Source organism: Siphateles boraxobius, unplaced genomic scaffold (assembly GCF_051911475.1).
Source record: "Siphateles boraxobius isolate OS27281-9 unplaced genomic scaffold, OSU_SipBor_1 6, whole genome shotgun sequence".
Classification (NCBI taxonomy): Eukaryota; Metazoa; Chordata; class Actinopteri; order Cypriniformes; family Leuciscidae; genus Siphateles; species Siphateles boraxobius.
Window position 1 is genome coordinate 41,237,501 of NW_027509186.1, and position 23,169 is coordinate 41,260,669.

The 23,169-nt window shown below is 38.8% G+C and overlaps 1 protein-coding gene across 4 annotated transcripts in view; it reads right to left on the minus strand.

Moving 5' to 3' along the window:
* The window catches only part of fgf12b (fibroblast growth factor 12b), a 74,517-nt gene that overhangs the window by 4,148 nt on the left and 47,200 nt on the right, over positions 1-23,169 (minus strand). For all 4 annotated transcript variants that reach the window (XM_077207282.1, XM_077207279.1, XM_077207281.1 and 1 more), the window contains exons 2-3: positions 18,416-18,526; positions 5,091-5,194 (exon numbers count right to left, since the gene is read on the minus strand). In XM_077207282.1, coding sequence (XP_077063397.1) covers positions 5,091-5,194; positions 18,416-18,526 — 215 coding nt within the window. The remainder of the gene's footprint in view (positions 1-5,090; positions 5,195-18,415; positions 18,527-23,169) is intronic.

The window sequence follows — 23,169 nt, forward strand, 5'->3', positions numbered from 1 at the left end:
ACTACCAGTAATATCTATACAAATTTGAGACCAAAAATGATTCGACACTTTGACCTGTCCATGTTTTCTTCAGTGTTTTTTCTTTAATTGCTAATGCACCTTTTTACACACAGACTGAACAACATTAAGCATTGCTTGGTAATTGTTTGAGCTAAATTGGTTTTATGTAATTGTGTAGATAAATTGAACAGCTGACGGATATTCAACATAATTCATCAGTGAGAGTCTAACAGAAGGACGGACAAAACCAGTGAAATATCAACTGATTTAATAACTCTTGAGTTCTCGTCATATTAATACCATTTTCTAAACTATAGCGAATAAACTGATAATGTGAGAAATGATGAAGGTGTCTGAATAAATGTTGGTTTGACTGTATATGTACAGTAGTGGCCAAAAGTGATGTAATTTGTTTTTGTTGACCCTACAAGTTCCATTAAGCCATCAAAATATGAGAAAAAATATTTTAAATACGAGGGAAGAACAAAACATTAAACTTGGTTAAGGTATTTATCTGACAATAATTTGGCAAAAAATTATAAAAGCTACAGGTTTTATTTTAATGTGCATAAAAAATGCTCAGGAAAAATCATACATCGACTACAACATAATCAGTTATTAATATTTCATTGGTTCTCTCTTGAGTTCATTATTTTTTAGTATGATAGCCTGGGTCAAAAATTATGTTTCAATAATGATGCATTGCATTTCATTGCCAAACATCAGTTTTGGCCACAACTGTACAGTGGGGAATAAAAAACAGTGAAAATGCAGTAAAACTTAAAAATAGGTTCTCATTTGTTAACATTATTTAATGCATTAACTATCATGAACTATGAGCAATATATATTTTTACATGCCAGATTGTAAAGTATATATATATAGCTGCAGACCAAAGAACTCAAAGGGGCGTGGTCTCCAAAAGGGGGTGGAGTCTCCAAATGGGCGTGGTCTCCAAAGGGGGTGGAGTCTCCTAATGTTGTTGACTTACATTTCAAAATAAAAGCTTGTAAATTAAACACGGTTTCTCACTGAAAAATTAATTGATCTTGCATAGAATTTAGGCATATATTAAATAAAGTTATAAAACATGCTACAAGGTGCTGTTAACGCCACACCGTTTTCAACTAAAAACATACAACTTTTTATGCGTTTTGGCCGTTCGTTTATACAACAATAGCGTTTTGGGCGCCTTAAAAAACAAACTTTTGAAAAAGGGTTTCAAAGTGCACGTTTTTGAAAACGGTCTCCGTGTAAACAACAAAACCGTGAATCTCTGAAGACGATGACATCATGCACACGTGTATTACGTGTTAGTCTATAGTGTTTCATCGCCATCTACTGGCCTGGCAGCAGAATACAGCGTTTTTAGTCGTTTTCTATGGTGTCGTCTGTACGCTGAAAACTCAAAGGAAAAACTTCTCCGTTTTAAGCATATCGTTGTCAAGGTGTAAATGTACCTTAAATCAATATAGATTTATTTATTATTAATCGTTAAAAGCTTCTGTTGTCCAGCTGAAGGTGAGGTCGCAGCACTTTGATTGAAAAGACCAGAATCGCCTTGCGAAAAACAAATCACTCATATGTGTCGTGGGTGTTTGTCTGTCAACGGGAGGAAGACACGCCCCGATCAATGAGTCACATGATCAATGTCAATCATTTCCTTACATTTGATTAGTCACCAAGTGAAATCTGAAATATTTACATCATAACGTGTCTATGCTTTAAAATATAAATGTTGAAACTTTGTTTATTTACAGGTATATGTTCGGTTTTCATATTTTTAACAGTCTCAAACTTTTGAACCCTACTGTATATACTGTATTACACACACACACATGCACACACGCGCACGCACGCACGCGCGCACACACACACACACACACACACACACACACACACACACACACACACACACACACACACACACACACACACACACCAGGAGATGTGCTCTCTTTGCACTCTCAGCATGTCATACCACTTTCGGAGATTAAACGTCACCACTAAATAACCTGTAGAAAACCTCACTTACACACACACAGACACACACACACACAGACAGACACACACACACACACACACACACACACACACACACACACACACACACACACACACACACACACACACACACACACACACACACACACACACACACACACACACACAGACACACAAACACACAAAACCCTCCTCACCCTGATCTATAACAGCCAGACCATAAAACTGCTGAACACACTCGGTAAAATATAACACACACACAAATTACAACAACACCAATCTATGGGCTGACATTTGTGTATTTACAAATAAATAGAATGCAGTTCACAAATATACATAACATTTAAAAAATATAAAACTATCAAGGTTAATTAAAAATAAAAGAAATTCAGAAAAATTATATTGTGAAACAAACTGTGATTTCCTCAAGTTATCAAATACACGTTTATGATTGCTCAGAGTAATGTAAAAATTAACAAATGAACGTTCATTACATTTATTTGTGAATTTGAAACAAATATCACCCCATACCAAAGTACACAAAGAAGAACTTGTGTATGTTGAACACAATTGTGTGTACATATGAACACAAAGTTACAAATGTTCTTATAACACAGTATTGTTGAATTCTTCATAGAACTCAAGGTCGCTTATTTTCACAGCTGCATTATCATCACCTCACTGTACATTCAATTATTCCTCTCACACACACACACAGACACACACACAGACACACACACACACACACACACACACACACACAGACAAAGAAACGCACACATGCATAGACATTCACACTTTATTTTCACACTGAATAGGAGTTCATTAACACTTTCTCACCCCAGAGATAGAACAACATCCAGAACAGCTGATCTCGAAACACAGACATGTGTAAAGTTACATAACAAACTTCATTAAATACGCATTTCAATAAGTTCAGTCTCATTCTGTATGAAAGATCAAGCTGCCATCTGCAACGGCTCAACGATATTTTCCCATTCAAAGTTCTTCAATTAAGAGCTGATTTAATCAAACCATGAATTGAACATTTATTTCAAATAGTGCTGTGCAACGATTAATCGCATCCAAAAATCAAAGTTTGTTTACACATAATATATGTGTGTGCACGGTGTATAATTACTTTGTATAAATAAATACACACACATGCATGTATATATTTAAGAAAATGTGTTGTAAAATATTTATATTATAAATTATTATAAATATAAAGTATGTATAAATATATATACAGTAATTGAAAATTTTTGCATGATGAGAGTGAATTTGGGTTTTGTGTCCATTTCCATATGCAATTTAAGACTTAAGCAGAATTATTACAATTTATTATCAACGAACTTGAAATCAAACTTGGGTATAATTATGCTTTTTCCATATTTTGTGCTGACGTTTAGAAAAAAATCTGCAAAATTCTGAGGAATGAATATTCTGTGTAAAGACTAATTTCTGAAAGCATCATCAAATTCCCTAAATTATTTATTAAACAAACTAAAAATGTGCAGAACAGCCATTTGAATCCAGAGAAGTGGACCTCGAAGTGTTTTGCAATGGAGATTTTAAATGCCATTTTAAAAACGTAAAGCCCACTGTTCAAAGCAGAGACGAAAATGTGTGTGTGTGTGTGTCTAAAACACTGTTAACGCTGCTTGCTTTCTTTGTGAATCAGTGTATTTCAGCGGCTACGCTTATCCTTCAAATTTTAATAGCACAAGTCTGTGAATTATGAATGTAGACAGGAGCAGAGACTCGCTCTCACTCTCTCTCTCTCCGTCACATGACCTTCGCTTCCAGAACGTTCTTGCTGTTAAACTACATAAGAGAAAGCTAGTTAAAATATATCTTTAACTTTACTTAATAAAAACGTAAAAGGCAGCTCAACACCACGAGACTCACTACAAAAACAAACTTTCGAAAGATGAAGACGCATCCTAGCTAAAACATTCATCGTCAATATTTTTAGTACAGAATGAAATGCATTTATAATTCCTCTAACCTTTCATCTTTTTTTCCCCCCACTAAGCTTGCCGCATTGCATTCTGGGATTGCCTTCTCTGTGAAGGATACAGTACATGCCTTCTTATCTTCAAGAGTGATAGCTTCAAATGTCATCTAGATAGGCAGCAGATCGCTAGTTTCTGCAGAACTAAAATCTCCTGAAATAAAGATAGTGTCTATTTACACTGCACATTTTATTTTCATTTATGCATCTGGCAGATGCTTTTATCCAAAGCAACTTGCATTGCATTCAAAGTAGACATTTTTATTAGGGATGCACCGATATATATTTTGGCAGATACCGATAACCGATAATTATTTATATTTGAAAGCAGATAACCGATATATTGGCTGATAAATCTAAATCCAAATTTTTATATAATTTTTGGGAGCCTGATCATGTTGAACAGTGCACATCTGAAGTGTCTCAGCTGAGGGAAATAATACATTATTTATCGGCTTTAATATATCAGCCTAATTTTCTTATCGGGCCGATAATGATAACATTAAAATGAACATATATCAGCCGATACCGATATATCGTGCATCACCAATTTTTATCAGTTCTTGCTTTCACTATTTATTATTTTTTTAAACTGTGCATTCCAGTAAAATGTTTCACTAAGTGCAAATTAGTCGACCTTGTTTGCAAAAGCAGTTTTCACTGACTCTGACCACCATTGCAGATATTTTAAATGTAGTACAAATAGCACATTATTTCTGTTTATATTGCATCTATCAATATTCAGGAATATATTACACAGAATAATACACACTGCATCCTGTAAGGACACACACCGAAACACACAACACCACAACCTTAACACAACAGTCTGTCCTGCTTTCCAAAACACACACGCACACACACACACACTCACTTACAAACACACAACAAGATACACACATACACACTACACCAAAATTGCATAATAGTACGTACCCTGACAAACGCTACAGAGAAAAAAAACAAAACAGATTGTATAATAACATGAAAAATGTGAATTTTAAATAAAACAGACATGATAGACACACACACACACACAGACACAGAGATCTGAGGAGTGTTTTCTTACCGATGAGTACAGAAATCCCTCTCCATTCATGGCTACGTAGAGTCCAGCCTTCACACCCTGAATCGCCACGACCCGCAGACCCACCGGGATCAGATTAAAGAGAGCTGAAACACACCACACAAACACCGGGATCAGATTAAACAGAGCTGAAACACACCACACAAACACCGGGATCAGATTAAAGAGAGCTGAAACACACGACACAAACAACGGGATCAGATTAAACAGAGCTGAAACACACCACACAAACACCGGGATCAGATTAAACAGAGCTGAAACACACCACACAAACACCGGGATCAGATTAAACAGAGTTGAAACACACCACACAAACACCGGGATCAGATTAAACAGAGTTGAAACACACGACACAAACACCGGGATCAGATTAAAGAGAGTTGAAACACACGACACAAACACCGGGATCAGATTAAACAGAGCTGAAACACACGACACAAACACCGGGATCAGATTAAACAGAGCTGAAACACACGACACAAACACCGGGATCAGATTAAACAGAGCTGAAACACACCACACAAACACCGGGATCAGATTAAACAGAGCTGAAACACACCACACAAACACCGGGATCAGATTAAACAGAGCTGAAACACACCACACAAACACCGGGATCAGATTAAACAGAGCTGAAACACACCACACAAACACCGGGATCAGATTAAACAGAGCTGAAACACACCACACAAACACCGGGATCAGATTAAACAGAGCTGAAACACTCCACACAAACACCGGGATCAGATTAAACAGAGCTGAAACACACCACACAAACACCGGGATCAGATTAAACAGAGCTGAAACACACCACACAAACACCGGGATCAGATTAAACAGAGCTGAAACACACCACACAAACACCGGGATCAGATTAAACAGAGCTGAAACACACCACACAAACACCGGGATCAGATTAAAGAGAGCTGAAACACACGACACAAACAACGGGATCAGATTAAACAGAGCTGAAACACACCACACAAACACCGGGATCAGATTAAACAGAGTTGAAACACACCACACAAACACCGGGATCAGATTAAACAGAGTTGAAACACACGACACAAACACCGGGATCAGATTAAAGAGAGCTGAAACACACGAGACAAACACCGGGATCAGATTAAACAGAGCTGAAACACGCCACACAAACACCGGGATCAGATTAAACAGAGCTGAAACACACCACACAAACAACGGGATCAGATTAAACAGAGCTGAAACACACCACACAAACACCGGGATCAGATTAAACAGAGCTGAAACACACCACACAAACACCGGGATCAGATTAAACAGAGCTGAAACACACCACACAAACACCGGGATCAGATTAAAGAGAGCTGAAACACACGACACAAACAACGGGATCAGATTAAACAGAGCTGAAACACACGACACAAACACCGGGATCAGATTAAACAGAGTTGAAACACATCACACAAACACCGGGATCAGATTAAACAGAGCTGAAACACACCACACAAACAACGGGATCAGATTAAACAGAGCTGAAACACACCACACAAACACCGGGATCAGATTAAACAGAGCTGAAACACACCACACAAACACCGGGATCAGATTAAACAGAGCTGAAACACACGACACAAACAACGGGATCAGATTAAACAGAGCTGAAACACACCACACAAACACCGGGATCAGATTAAACAGAGTTGAAACACACGACACAAACACCGGGATCAGATTAAAGAGAGCTGAAACACACCACACAAACACCGGGATCAGATTAAACAGAGCTGAAACACACCACACAAACACCGGGATCAGATTAAACAGAGCTGAAACACACCACACAAACACCGGGATCAGATTAAACAGAGCTGAAACACACCACACAAACACCGGGATCAGATTAAACAGAGCAGAAACACACCACACAAACACCGGGATCAGATTAAACAGATCTGAAACACATCACACAAACACCGGGATCAGATTAAACAGAGTTGAAACACACGACACAAACACCGGGATCAGATTAAACAGAGCTGAAACACACCACACAAACACCGGGATCAGATTAAACAGAGCTGAAACACACCACACAAACAACGGGATCAGATTAAACAGAGCTGAAACACACCACACAAACACCGGGATCAGATTAAACAGCTGAAACACACCACACAAACACCGGGATCAGATTAAACAGAGCTGAAACACACCACACAAACACCGGGATCAGATTAAACAGAGCTGAAACACACCACACAAACACCGGGATCAGATTAAACAGAGCTGAAACACACAACACAAACACCGGGATCAGATTAAACAGAGCTGAAACACACGACACAAACAACGGGATCAGATTAAACAGAGCTGAAACACACCACACAAACACCGGGATCAGATTAAACAGAGCTGAAACACACCACACAAACACCGGGATCAGATTAAACAGAGCTGAAACACACCACACAAACACCGGGATCAGATTAAACAGAGCTGGAACAGACCACACAAACACCGGGATCAGATTAAACAGAGCTGAAACACACCCAGGGCTCGACATTAAGGCTTGTCCGCTTGTCCGGGACAAGTGGATTTTTTGTAGGACAAGTAGAAGAGAAAATTAGTTGTCCGACCGGACAAGTTAAATTTCAAACAAAATAAAATGCCATGTTACTTCACGTTATGTGCCACTCGTTACGTCTATTTTACAGATTTAATTTTACAGATTTGAAACGAAGACATGTCCTGAATGTGAATGGCCTGTGAATGTCCTGAATGTGACTCGCAGAAAGACGCGCACCAGTATGATGCGCATGCACAGACCGTGCGCCAGAATACAGTTCTCTTTCGCGCTTGAACGAACATCAACACACACAATTAAGCCAAAATGTCATTTGTTGAGTATCTTCATAACACAAGAGCAGTCTTATGATGGACATAAAGAGTTGTGACTCATGAGAGAATGAGGCGCGTGTGAGATCCGCGTCTCTGTCCACAGCGGCTGCTCTTAAAGGGCCAGCTACCAATAAAGTGTTCTGTCAGTAAAGTTAATGAAAGAACAAAGGGAACAGAGAAAATTACTCACTGCTCTTGACTAAAGAACTTGTGTAGCTTTAATAAGGAGTAGTCTATATATAATTTATAATTTATGCTGCGCAGACTGTTTGATAACTTTATTCAATTTCTGTATATGTCCTACCTGTTAGACAGTTCATTTTTATCCAAACATCAATGGCTTATTGATCATTATAGGTGTTATCAATCATTTAGTTGTTATTGCTAATTTCAGAATTATCACTAATCTGTGTGTGCATTTGGTTTAGAACCAAACAAGTTGACTCATGAAACCATTTGTTTATTATATCGCAATCGCATATCACAACCGCAATATTGATCTCAATAATAGGAATATGACATTTTCCCCAAATCGTGCAGCCCTAGATAAAATTATAAATCTTTACCCGGACAAGTGACTTTTGTGCATGGACAAGTGAAACATAAATTTACTTGTCCGAAGAACAAGTGCCTCAAAAAGTTAATGTCAAGCCCTGACACCACACAAACACCGGGATCAGATTAAACAGAGCTGAAACACACGACACAAACACTGGGATCAGATTAAACAGAGCTGGAACAGACCACACAAACACCGGGATCAGATTAAACAGAGCTGAAACACATCACACAAACACCGGGATCAGATTAAACAGAGCTGAAACACACGACACAAACACTGGGATCAGATTAAACAGAGCTGGAACAGACCACACAAACACCGGGATCAGATTAAACAGAGCTGAAACACACGACACAAACACCGGGATCAGATTAAACAGAGCTGAAACACACGACACAAACACTGGGATCAGATTAAACAGAGCTGGAACAGACCACACAAACACTGGGATCAGATTAAACAGAGCTGGAACACATCACACAAACACCGGGATCAGATTAAACAGAGCTGAAACACACGACACAAACACTGGGATCAGATTAAACAGAGCTGGAACAGACCACACAAACACCGGGATCAGATTAAACAGAGCTGAAACACACCACACAAACACCGGGATCAGATTAAACAGAGCTGAAAGACACCACACAAACACTGGGATCAGATTAAACAGAGCTGGAACACATCACACAAACACCGGGATCAGATTAAACAGAGCTGAAACACACCACACAAACACCGGGATCAGATTAAACAGAGCTGAAACACACCACACAAACACCGGGATCAGATTAAACAGAGCTGAAACACACCACACAAACACCGGGATCAGATTAAACAGAGCTGAAACACACGACACAAACACTGGGATCAGATTAAACAGAGCTGGAACAGACCACACAAACACCGGGATCAGATTAAACAGAGCTGAAACACATCACACAAACACCGGGATCAGATTAAACAGAGCTGAAACACACCACACAAACACCGGGATCAGATTAAACAGAGCTGAAAGACACCACACAAACACTGGGATCAGATTAAACAGAGCTGAAACACATCACACAAACACCGGGATCAGATTAAACAGAGCTGAAACACACCACACAAACACCGGGATCAGATTAAACAGAGCTGAAACACACCACACAAACACCGGGATCAGATTGAACAGAGCTGAAACACACGACACAAACACTGGGATCAGATTAAACAGAGCTGGAACACACCACACAAACACCGGGATCAGATTAAACAGAGCTGAAACACACCACACAAACACCGGGATCAGATTAAACAGAGCTGAAACACACCACACAAACACCGAGATCAGATTAAACAGAGCTGAAACACATCACACAAACACCGGGATCAGATTAAACAGTGTTGAAACACATCACACAAACACCGGGATCAGATTAAACGGAGCTGAAAGACACGACACAAACACCGGGATCAGATTACACAGAGCTGAAACACATCACACAAACACCGGGATCAGATTAAACAGAGCTGAAACACACCACACAAACACCGGGATCAGATTAAACAGAGCTGAAACACATCACACAAACACCGGGATCAGATTAAACAGAGTAGAAACACACCACACAAACACCGGGATCAGATTAAACAGAGCTGAAACACACCACACAAACACCGGGATCAGATTAAACAGAGCTGAAACACACCACACAAACACCGGGATCAGATTAAACAGAGCTGAAACACACCACACAAACACCGGGATCAGATTAAACAGAGCTGAAACACACCACACAAACACCGGGATCAGATTAAACACAGCCGAAACACACGACACAAACACCGGGATCATCACATGTGGCTCTCTCACAGTTCATGTTCATGGAGATGTACTGTTTGATATCAACTTTGTCTCAAATTTTCTTTAAAAAAATTCCATGAAACAAATGTAAGTAGAACGAGACATGATGCAGTAAGAGTGGACCCAATATTTGCACATTGTTTTGGTTGGTAATGACACACTCCACGCAGGGTCGTGAGCCATTCTGTATTTAATTAAGAATTCTTTTTTAATTAATGAATTTGCATTGAGGTACAAAAACAGGATTCAGAATTGCAATCATTTAAAATTCAAAACAATTCAGACAGACTGATAGGTAGATAGATCGATAGATAGATCGATAGATAGATAGATAGATAGAACAATAAACAGATAGAGTGAAAGATAGAATGAAAAAATTAAAGATAGATAGAACAATAAACAGATAGAGTGATAGATAGAATGAAAAAATTAAAGATAGATAGAACAGTAAACAGATAGAGCGATAGATACTGTAGATAGAATAAAAGAATGACAGACAGACAGAGAGAAAGATAGATAATACGCTAGAAAAATAAATAGAGTGATAGATAGAATGAAAAAATTAAAGACAGATAAATAGATCGATAGACAGAACAATAAACAGATAGAGTGATAGATGGATGGGATAAAACAACGACAGGCAGGCAGATAGAATGATAGAACAATAAACAGAACTTAAAGAACGATAGATAGATAGATAGATAGGGAGATAGATATATGGATAGAAAGATAGACAGATAGATAGATGATAGACAGATAGATGATAGATAGATAGGGAGATAGATAGATAGACAGATATAGATAGATAGTCAGATAGATAGATAGATAGACAGATAGATGATAGATAGACAGATATATGATAGATAGATAGACAGATAGATGATAGATAGATAGATAGACAGATATATGATAGATAGGGAGATAGATAGACAGAGATAAACAGATAGATAGATAGATAGATAGATAGATAGGGAGATAGATAGACAGAGATAAACAGATAGATAGCTAGATAGATAGATAGATAGATGATAGATAGACAGATATATGATAGATAGATAGATAAACAGATAGACAGATAGATAGATGATAGATAGACAGATAGATAGATGATAGTAGACAGATAGTTGATAGATAGACAGATATATGATAGATAGATAGATAGATAGATAGATAGATAAAAAGATAGATAGATAGACAGATAGATGATAGATAGACAGATATATGATAGATAGATAAACAGATAGATAGATAGACAGATAGATAGATGATAGATAGACAGATATATGATAGATAGATATATGATAGATAGATAAACAGATAGATAGATAGACAGATAGATATATGATAGATAGATAAACAGATAGATAGATAGACAGATAGATAGATGATAGATAGACAGATATATGATAGATAGATAGACAGATAGATAGATGATAGATAGACAGATAGATGATAGATAGACGGATAGATAGATAGACAGATAGATAGATGATAGATAGACAGATAGATGATAGATAGACAGATAGATAGATGATAGATAGACAGATATATGATAGATAGACAGATAGATGATAGATAGACAGATAGATAGATGATAGATAGACAGATAGATAGATAGATAGATGATAGATAGACAGATAGATAGATAGATAGATGATAGATAGATGATAGATAGATAGATGATAGATAGACAGATATATGATAGATAGATAGATAGACAGAAAGATAGATGATAGATAGACAGATATATGATAGATAGATAAACAGATAGATTGATAGACAGATAGATAGATGATAGATAGACAGATAGATGATAGATAGACAGATAGATAGATAGACAGATAGATAGATGATAGATAGACAGATAGATAGATAGATAGATAGATGATAGATAGACAGATATATGATAGATAGATAAACAGATAGATTGATAGACAGATAGATAGATGATAGATAGACAGATAGATGATAGATAGACAGATAGATAGATAGATAGATAGATAGATAGATAGATAGATGATAGATAGACAGATATATGATAGATAGATAAACAGATAGATTGATAGACAGATAGATAGATGATAGATAGACAGATATATGATAGATAGATGATAGACAGATAGATAGATAGATAGATAGATGATAGATAGACAGATATATGATAGATAGATAAACAGATAGATTGATAGACAGATAGATAGATAGATGATAGATAGATAGATAGACAGACAGATAGATAGATGATAGATTGACAGATAGATGATAGACAGATAGATAGATGATAGATAGACAGATAGATAGATGATAGATAAACAGATAGATGATAGATAGACAGATAGATGATAAACAGATAGATAGATAGACAGATAGATAGATGATAGATAGATGATAGATAGATAGATAGATGATAGATAGACAGATATATGATAGATAGATAGATAGATAGATAAACAGATAGATAGATAGACAGATAGATGATAGATAGACAGATAGATGATAGATAGATAGATAGGGAGATAGATAAACAGATAGATAGATGGATAGATAAAGATATTCAAAGGAGGGATGAAGGAAAGGAGAGACAGAACTCAATCTACTAAGTATCAGGGGAAGGTTTCAAACACTCGTATTATCGCTGATGATTCAGTTCAAGTCCGTAAAAATCGACAGGAGGGAAAAAACCGAGAGGAGGGAAAGCAGGATCAGCGGAGGAGTGCAGGATAACAGAGGGATGGAGGAGGAGAGATCAGAGGGATGAGTGTGCTTGTGTGAGAGACAATTCATATGATGCCTGTATGTGTGCAAGCAAGGAATTAATGCATGAAATGAATACTTTTATTCATCAAGGACGCATTAAATTGATCAAAAGTGACAGAAAAGACATTTATAATGTTACAAATTATTTCATTTCAAATAAATGCAGTTCATTTAGAACTTTCTGTTCACAAAGAATCCTGAAAATAAAATGTATCAATTTCCACAAAAATATGAACATTGATAATCAAATAGGTTTCTTGATCATCAAATCATCATATTAGAGTGATTTCTGAAGGATCATGTGACACTGAAGACTGGAGTAATGATGCTGAAAATTCAGCTTTGATCACAGCAATAAATTACACTTTAACATATATTCACATACAAAACAGTGATTTTAAACTGTAATTATATTTGACTATTTTTACTGTATTTCTTTTAATAAATCCAGCCCTGGTTTGCGTGATAATTTATTTTTCAGAAACATTTAGAAATCTAAATGAATCCACACTTTTGTCCGGTAGTGTGTGTTGCATGCATCTTGCTGAGCAAGTTGTTTAAAGTTAGTTGAACTGTTGAAATGCAGCGACCTGAACAATAATACTTTTTTATTCTTGTATTGTCTTTTGTAGTTTTTTATTGCTATTATGCTATTTATTAGGGGCGGGAATTGTCAAAAATGTGACGATTCGATAGTATTGCGATATTTGGGCAACGATTCAATATTAGTGCGATTCTTAACATAATAAGTATTGCGATTCGATGCTGCGATATATTGCGATTCATGTCCCCCATATTATTCAAAGGCATTACAAAAAATGAGGAAAATAAGACTCACTTCAAATGTCACATTTAATTCTGTAAACATTATCTTCTACACATCAACTGAAGTGCAAAAACTTGAACACTTGTTCTTGAACATTCAGGACACATGACTTTATTACAGGACATGACGTAATTATTTTCAATAGGAGACCTCTCACATGAATGGGGAGCTCCCGGCACATAACTTAAAATTATTTAAATACAATAGATAAACCATAAACCTGAGAATAATCATAAAACCGAAATTTACCCACACTTTCGATTGGAAAGAAGACTGAGCGTCGTGTACAACCGGTTGTAATAGTGAAGCCATTTTCATTTGAATTTGCGGTTGAATGCTCGTAATACGCATGTAATACGCATGTAAATGATCAGAGTAAACTCTGAGAAAACCCGAAAGTAAAACAGATAATTTTATAATTAAATATTGCAATACTTTGAGCTACTGTATCGAAATAATTGAGTGCGCAAAATATCGCGATATTGAACAGAATCCATTTTTTCCACCATCACTATTATTTATTGATGAATCTGCCCTAGTTTCTAATGTTTTTATTGGTTAATGTTTTTCTCTTGTGTCAAATTAGTTTCATTCCTTCATATAAAAATGTGAATGAAAGGACAATAAAAGATCACATGGTTTACTGACATGCATATTTTGAAGGAAACCCGAGTGCTAAAGCTAGTTGTCGTAACACAAGAACACACAACAGGACTGTGTTTGCAATGCGCTGGACAAACACTCGTGTTTCTGCAACCCTGTTCCTCTCTCCTGTAGTTTTATCATCAGTCGTTCTTCATTTTGCTGGAAGCCGCCCAGATTCTGACAGTATTGTGTTTCATCGGTCCGGCTGATCAATAATCTCACTTTAGATGAAAACACGTTTGCCCACGGTTGTTTGATAAATGCGATCATGTTATATTATAATTCCCCATGGCCTTAAAAAATCCAATTTCTAACAGGATAACATCTGAAGTATGTACTTTCTTTACACACACTGCTCTCGTTACGAATGATCCTGTAAATTCAATTCAATTGAATCTTTAATCAAACTCGTGCAGCTTTCCTTGTTCAGCTGACATTGCCTGTTTCTCTGGGAAACACCACATTATTGCAGTCAAATGGGTTCATGTTCACTTTAACACTGAATCTCTGGCTGAACACAGTAATGTGAGTCTCACGTGAGTCAGACAAAGACTCTGTGTCTAAGCCTGTTGGACTCGCTAATGTGAGTTATGCAGATAAGGAGGAAGGCCGTGTAATTCAAAAGCATTTCTAAAGGAGATTTAAAACACGAGTGGGCACCTTCAAAACACAGGAGATGTAGCGCTCGAAAATCCCGAGCTTTAGAAGTGAAACATCCCTTTCTAGCTCCCTGGGGAGATGAGCTCAGAAGTGTGTGTGTGTGTGTCAGTGATGCACATGTAGATCTGAGAAACGCACGCAAACTGTGAGATCAGCCGAGATCACACACACATGCACGTGACGAGGATTCAAGTCATATTGCATCCAAAAACCACAAGTTAGAAATTATTCATTTTGGCGAAAACATTAACAATAAAATGTAAAAATGATTTAAAAAATATCAAATGACAATTATATACACACACACCAGCCACTTCATTAGGTATTAGGTAGTTGCCTTAATTCTTTATGGCAGAGATTCAACAAGATGCTGGAAACATTCCTCAGAGATTGTCATGATATCATCACAGATTTATCAGCTGCACATTAATGATGTGAATCTCCTGTTCCTGTTGAGTTAAGGGAACTTATCGTCATGATCAAGAAACCAGTTTGAGATGATTTGTGACATTTAGGGCCCTATCACACACCTGGTGCAATGAGGCGCTAGGCATGACGCGAGTGTTTTTTGCTAGTTTTAGTCTGACGCAGTTCTCATTTTCACGTACTGCGGCACATTGTTTAAATAGCGAATGCATTCGCGCCCATTTGTGCGCCCATGGGCTAGTCTGAAAACGAGGTGCGTTCAGGCGCATTGTTGTCGAGTTGCTATTTTGAGGCAACTGAAATAGACTTTTTTAATTTAAAGAGCGCATTAGTAATATGCGCGTATAAGCGGGTCCACAACGTGTGTACACTTCGTCCCGTAGATGTTCTGCTTGCGCGTTTTAACCTTGCGCACGAGCAGATCCGTTTCCTCGCTAGAGAAGCGTTCAGTTTCTCCGCTTGCAAATTCCGTCATGTAAATAGCGAATCCGCCGCGGCGCAAGCGCAACTGGCTTTTAAAGGGAATTGAAGATGAGACTCTGATTGGTTTATTTCACATTACGCTCAAAACACACCCATTACTCATTAAGAGAACTAGCAAAAGTGGATTTGGACACCCTAAGTGCGCTTGCGCCGTGCGCTTCAGACCATGCGCTTAGATCGTTAAAGCTACAATATGTAATTTTTTTTTGCCGCTAGGAGTCGCTAACCACATACAATAACAAAGGTGTAGATTGATGACGCATAAGCGGAATTATAGAACTTGTCATCATGATGGATCTAATAATGTTTATGGATGAGTGAATACATTGATGTTTTAACATGACTGTGGTGTGAAGCAGGGCACGATTGCTAATGAGAGACAGATATCAGCGCCGCTTGTGAGTCCCGCGGATATAAAGGAATAAGGACATTTCATTCTACCAAACTAATGTACCCACAAGTGCTGAATTACTACTCACACAGGTAGAATTAGACGAATTAAACTTGTGAGGTATACTGATCATATTCTAACATTTCATCATGTTGAGCTATATAACATTGATTCGTTTTATGTACATTTGCTCACCTGTCTAATAAAGTATCTCTGTCAAGTCGAAGTTATTCGCGAACGCTAGCTCTCGGCATCTCGAAAACGCCACGCTGATATTGATCCTCGTTTTAGTTCTCCTTTTGTCCCAAAGTCTGCTTGCCATGATCCATAATGTTTGAACGAAACAACAACAGCGTGAGCGTGCCGCTAGACGTAACGCAGTTGTCCACGTCTGTCGCCATGGTTACTATGGCAGTACGAGCGGAAACCAAGGAAACCAGAGCCATTTTTTAAAATTGGAATTTCTCTGAAATTAAAAATCTTTGGGAAGCTCTTCTGTGTTCAGAGATGATCTTCTGTATCATATAGTAGCCAGTAGCATATAGCATTAGCTCCTAAGCCTGAGCTAACTCGATCACATCAAGCTAGGCGTGCGTGGTTTCAGCAACCAGGCTCCTCAGCTCCACCCACGTCCCGCCTCTTTCCCCATATTCTGTTATCCGGGAGTGACGCGCTGCCAGCGACGCCATAGAAAGATTCGTGGACGCTCTGACGTAGATCGAAAGCTTGGTCTTTTTTTAAAACTTTATTTAAAGGGGCCGCAAAGCAAACAAGCATGTTGATCGTTATTTTTGCAGAATCTTTTAAATGTGAAAGTAAGGAATTGATCGAAGGAAAGAACTTAATTATATTGACATGTTTGCAAACGAAATAAACCAATTAAAAGCCATTTATGTGGTGTTTCTTTTGTGTTCATGGTTAAGTGCTAATCTAATTTGCATTCCCACTGAAAAACAAGCGTTCTAGCGCGAAAATGTTGCCTATAAATAGTGTTGCGCGCCTTCTTATCAAATTTACATGATCAACCTCTCCTCTATTTTGCTAGGGATCTAATGTGGTCGGACCCAAAGCGGAGGACTTCTACATTCCGATTGGATGCCGCCGACCCGCATCATAGCTCATTACCATAAAGTTGACCTGACTTCAACTCTTTTCATCGCTCTTGCTTTCCAAGAGGCGCCGCCCTCGCTGGAGCTCGCTGCCGGCTCACATTGAAAATAAATGACTTTCGGCCACTTTGACGCTCTTGTGAACGCACAGTCAGAAACCTACGGGTGACGTCACGGATGTCTACATGTCTAAATGCATTGAGTTGCTGCCATGTGATTGGCTGATTAGATATTTGGATTACGAGTAGTAGAACAGGTGTACCTAATAAAGTGGCCGGTGAGTATATATATATATATATATATATATATATATATATATATATATATATATATATATATATATATATATATATATATATATATATATGTATATATTCACTTTCACTGTAAAAAATGGAAAATGTATTGGTATTATCTGCCAGGACATTATCCATTAATTTTACAGAAATGTCTATCAACCCTAATACGCAACACAATGCAATGCGTAATTCAAAATACAGGTAAAACATTGGAAAAAAAAATAGGTAAAAAAAATTCACAATATGGCAATTTCCTTCATATTTATATAGTCGTATATATTATTATTTACTTTATTAAGCCATGCAAAATTTAAGAGAACATTGCGACTTTTCTGAGATGCTCCAACCATGAGGTTTTTCTTTTGGGATGTCAGAGCATGTGAGTTTGTGACACAGAGGAACAGAAAGAGAGAGACTCACTGTAGTCGCTGTTTTCATCTTTACTCCCAACAACGGTTCCGTCCGGCTGCATCTGCAAGTAGAAACCCTGCTCACTGAAGAGCCTGGTCACTATCCCCTTCAACTGAGGATCTGAAACACACACACACACACACACACAAACACACACACACAAACACACACACACACACACACACTGGTCACTATCCCCTTCAACTGAGGATCTGAAACACACATACACACACTGGTCACTATCCTCTTCAACTGAGGATCTGAAACACACACATACACACACACACACACACACACACACATACTGGTCACTATCCCCTTCAACTGAGGATCTGAAACACACACACACACTGGTCACTATCCCCTTCAACTGAGGATCTGAAACACACACATACACACACACACACACACACACACACACACACATACTGGTCACTATCCCCTTCAACTGAGGATCTGAAACACACACACACACACACACACTGGTCACTATCCCCTTCAACTGAGGATCTGAAACACACACATACACACACACACACACACACACACACACACACACACACACTGGTCACTATCCCCTTCAACTGAGGATCTGAAACACACACATACACACACACGCACGCACGCACGCACGCACGCACGCACGCGCACACACACACACATACTGGTCACTATCCCCTTCAACTGAGGATCTGAAACACACACACACACACACACACACACACACACACACACACTGGTCACTATCCCCTTCAACTGAGGATCTGAAACACACACATACACACACACACACACATACTGGTCACTATCCCCTTCAACTGAGGATCTGAAACACACACACACACTGGTCACTATCCTCTTCAACTGAGGATCTGAAACACACACATACACACACACACACACACACACACATACTGGTCACTATCCACTTCAACTGAGGATCGGAAACACTCACACACACACTGGTCACTATCCCCTTCAACTGAGGATCTGAAACACACACATACACACACACACACACACACACAAACACACAAACACACACACACACACACATACTGGTCACTATCCCCTTCAACTGAGCATCTGAAACACACACACACAAACACACACATACTGGTCACTATCCCCTTCAACTGAGGATCTGAAACACACACACACACACACACACATGTAACAGAGTTAGAATTGTATTTAGTTTTATTGTGAATTCTCCTGAATTCAACAGCAGTTATTCATTTCATGTTAAAGTAGTGCCCTCATTTGGTTCGTTTGGGAGCTGCAGACAAAAATGCGCGGTTTGACGGTATATAGCGTAACACAGCAGTTGCTACGGGGAACGCGTGCTGTTGGTGCGTATGGTCATGCTCTGTCTCATTTTGGCAATATTTGTGTGATTATAACGCAAAATGACTAGCGATTTCAAGTATTTTGTGTTTGTGATTTGGTTTAGCCAATGTTTAAACCATTTAATTCGAGTAGTAACATATATTTGATTAGTTATGGGCTTTTGTAAACTTCCGTCTGATAGTGCTCTCGTTAGCAAGGCCACGAGGTTGCTAATTTTATCTTATATTTTATTTAGATATGTAATGTCTGCAGCAAAACACCACTGAGAGGATGTTTTATTTCACTTTACAGGTATGTTTTTATGTATATTTTTGTGTTTATTATTGCTTTTGCTTTTATTATTGCATCATGTTTCATACGAAATGTGGTCATGTGTCGTGTGTTCTATTATTGGTTAACGTTATATACTGATATAGCGTAACACAGCAGTTGCTATGGGGAACGCGTGCTGTTGATATGTAATGTCTGCAGCAAAACACCACTGAGAGGATGTTTTATTTCACTTTACAGTAAATACAAATCAACAAAAATGATGTGTCCTTGCATTTATTGAGAGGAATTGAGCCCACTGACTCCTGTTCATCTGAGTGCACGAAGAACGTGTGAACGAATTGGTCAAATCACAACGCAGAATACGAGAGAGAGAGACCAGATCCAGTCACGAGAGCGACGAGATCCGTCACACACACACACACACTGGTCACTATCCCCTTCAACTGCGGATCTGAAACACACACACACACACACTGGTCACTATCCCCTTCAACTGAGGATCTGAAACACACACACACACACACTGGTCACTATCCCCTTCAACTGAGGATCTGAAACACACACACACCACACACACACACACACACACACACACACTAGTCACTATCCCCTTCAACTGAGGATCTGAAACACACACACACACACACACTGGTCACTATCCCCTTCAACTGAGGATCTGAAACACACACACACCACACACACACACACACACACACACACACACATACACACACTGGTCACTATCCCCTTCAACTGAGGATCTGAAACACACACACACCACACACACACACACACACACACACACACACACACACACACACATACACACACTGGTCACTATCCCCTTCAACTGAGGATCTGAAACACACACACACATACACACACACACACACACACACACACACACACTGGTCACTATCCCCTTCAACTGAGGATCTGAAACACACACACACACACCACACACACACACACACACACACTGGTCACTATCCCCTTCAACTGAGGATCTGAAACACACACACACCACACACACACACAAACACACACACTGGTCACTATCCCCTTCAACTGAGGATCTGAAACACACACACACATACACACACTGGTCACTATCCCCTTCAACTGAGGATCTGAAACACACACACACACATACACACACACACACACACACACACACACACACACACACTGGTCACTATCCCCTTCAACTGAGGATCTGAAACACACACACACACTGGTCACTATCCCCTTCAACTGAGGATCTGAAACACACACACACACACACACACACACACAGGTCACTATCCCCTTCAATTGAGGATCTGAAACACACACACACACACACACACACACACACACACACACACACACACACACACAGGTCACTATCCCCTTCAACTGAGGATCTGAAACACACACACACACACACACACACACACACACACACACACACACACACACACACATACTTGTCACTACCCCCTACAACTGAGGATCTGAAACACACACACACACACACACACACACACACACACACACACAGGTCACTATCCCCTTCAATTGAGGATCTGAAACACACACACACACACACACACACACACACACACACACACAGGTCACTATCGCCTTCAATTGAGGATCTGAAACACACACACACTGGTCACTATCCCAAGGATCTGAAACACACACACACACACACAGGTCACTATCCCCTTCAATTGAGGATCTGAAACACACACACACACACACTTCAAATTCAAGGACCTTTCAAAGATTTTCCAGGACCAATACCCTCAAACTCAAGGACTTTGGCTAATGTGGGGACACATTTCAAGTGAGAGCAAGGTTGCATCGTGTCATGTGGTTGCATCATGTGGTTGCATCAGGTGTCCAACACAACTATGCAAAAGCTTTTTTGGGGGGCCATATGACAGAGATCTGATATTCTATTTGTCGTATTTCTGTTTTGCATGAAACTCAAGAATATTCGGTACATCCTATTCCTATACTGTATTCTAAAATAATCTGATATTAACTTTTGCACGGATTTTATTGAAAAGAGCTTAGGCTCATGTAACCAGAAATTTTAAGATATATGAATATACATATACAATATTACATTATCTTAACAAGCAAAACAATTCAACATTACATTAAATAAAATATTTGGGCAACAGATTATCACAAATGTTTTATGTTTGGGTTTGGTGTAAGCACTGAAAACATATCACAACATAGTGCAGATCAAATACATTATAAAACTTGCATTTGAAAACTTAAAATATGAATAATGTGAAACTTGTATCTGTGTAGGCATCACGTTTCAGCGGTTTCAGACAATTTTTGCAATGTTTCACGGTGTTACATCGTAGTAGTTTTGTGTGCGCGTGAACGTCATGGCAACGTAAAACACAAAGTACCTCACGTGGGAAACACGTAAAGTGTAAATGCGCGTAACTAACGTAAATCAAGCAAGCTAGTGTGCATAAGCCACGAAGTGCTGGTGAAATAACACATTAGAGGAGCGGAGAGAATAATATGGATTTTTTTCCTCAAAACTTCTTGCGCAAACTAAAATCAAGCACTTTCAAGGAGCTGTATCTATGAATTTTTATTTTCAAAAACTTTTCAGGGCCTTGCCTTTTTTTTTTTCATATTCACAAATTTTCAAGGTCCCGTGGGAACCCTGCATACACATAAACACACACACGTCACATCACACAACTGAAGAGCCTGGTCACTATACCTTTCAACTGAGGTTTTGAAACACACACACACACAGCCACACACGCACACACGCACGCACGCACGCACACGCACGCACACACACACACGCACGTCACAACACACAAATGAAGAGCCTGGTCATTATACCTTTCAACTGAGGTTCTGAAACGCACACACACACACACACACATACACACACGTCACAACACACAAATGAAGAGCCTGGTCACTATACCTTTCAACTGAGGTTCTGAAACGCACACACACACACACACACATACACACACGTCACAACACACAAATGAAGAGCCTGGTCACTATACCTTTCAACTGAGGTTCTGAAACGCACGCACACACACACACACACACACACACACGTCACAACACACAAATGAAGAGCCTGGTCACTATAC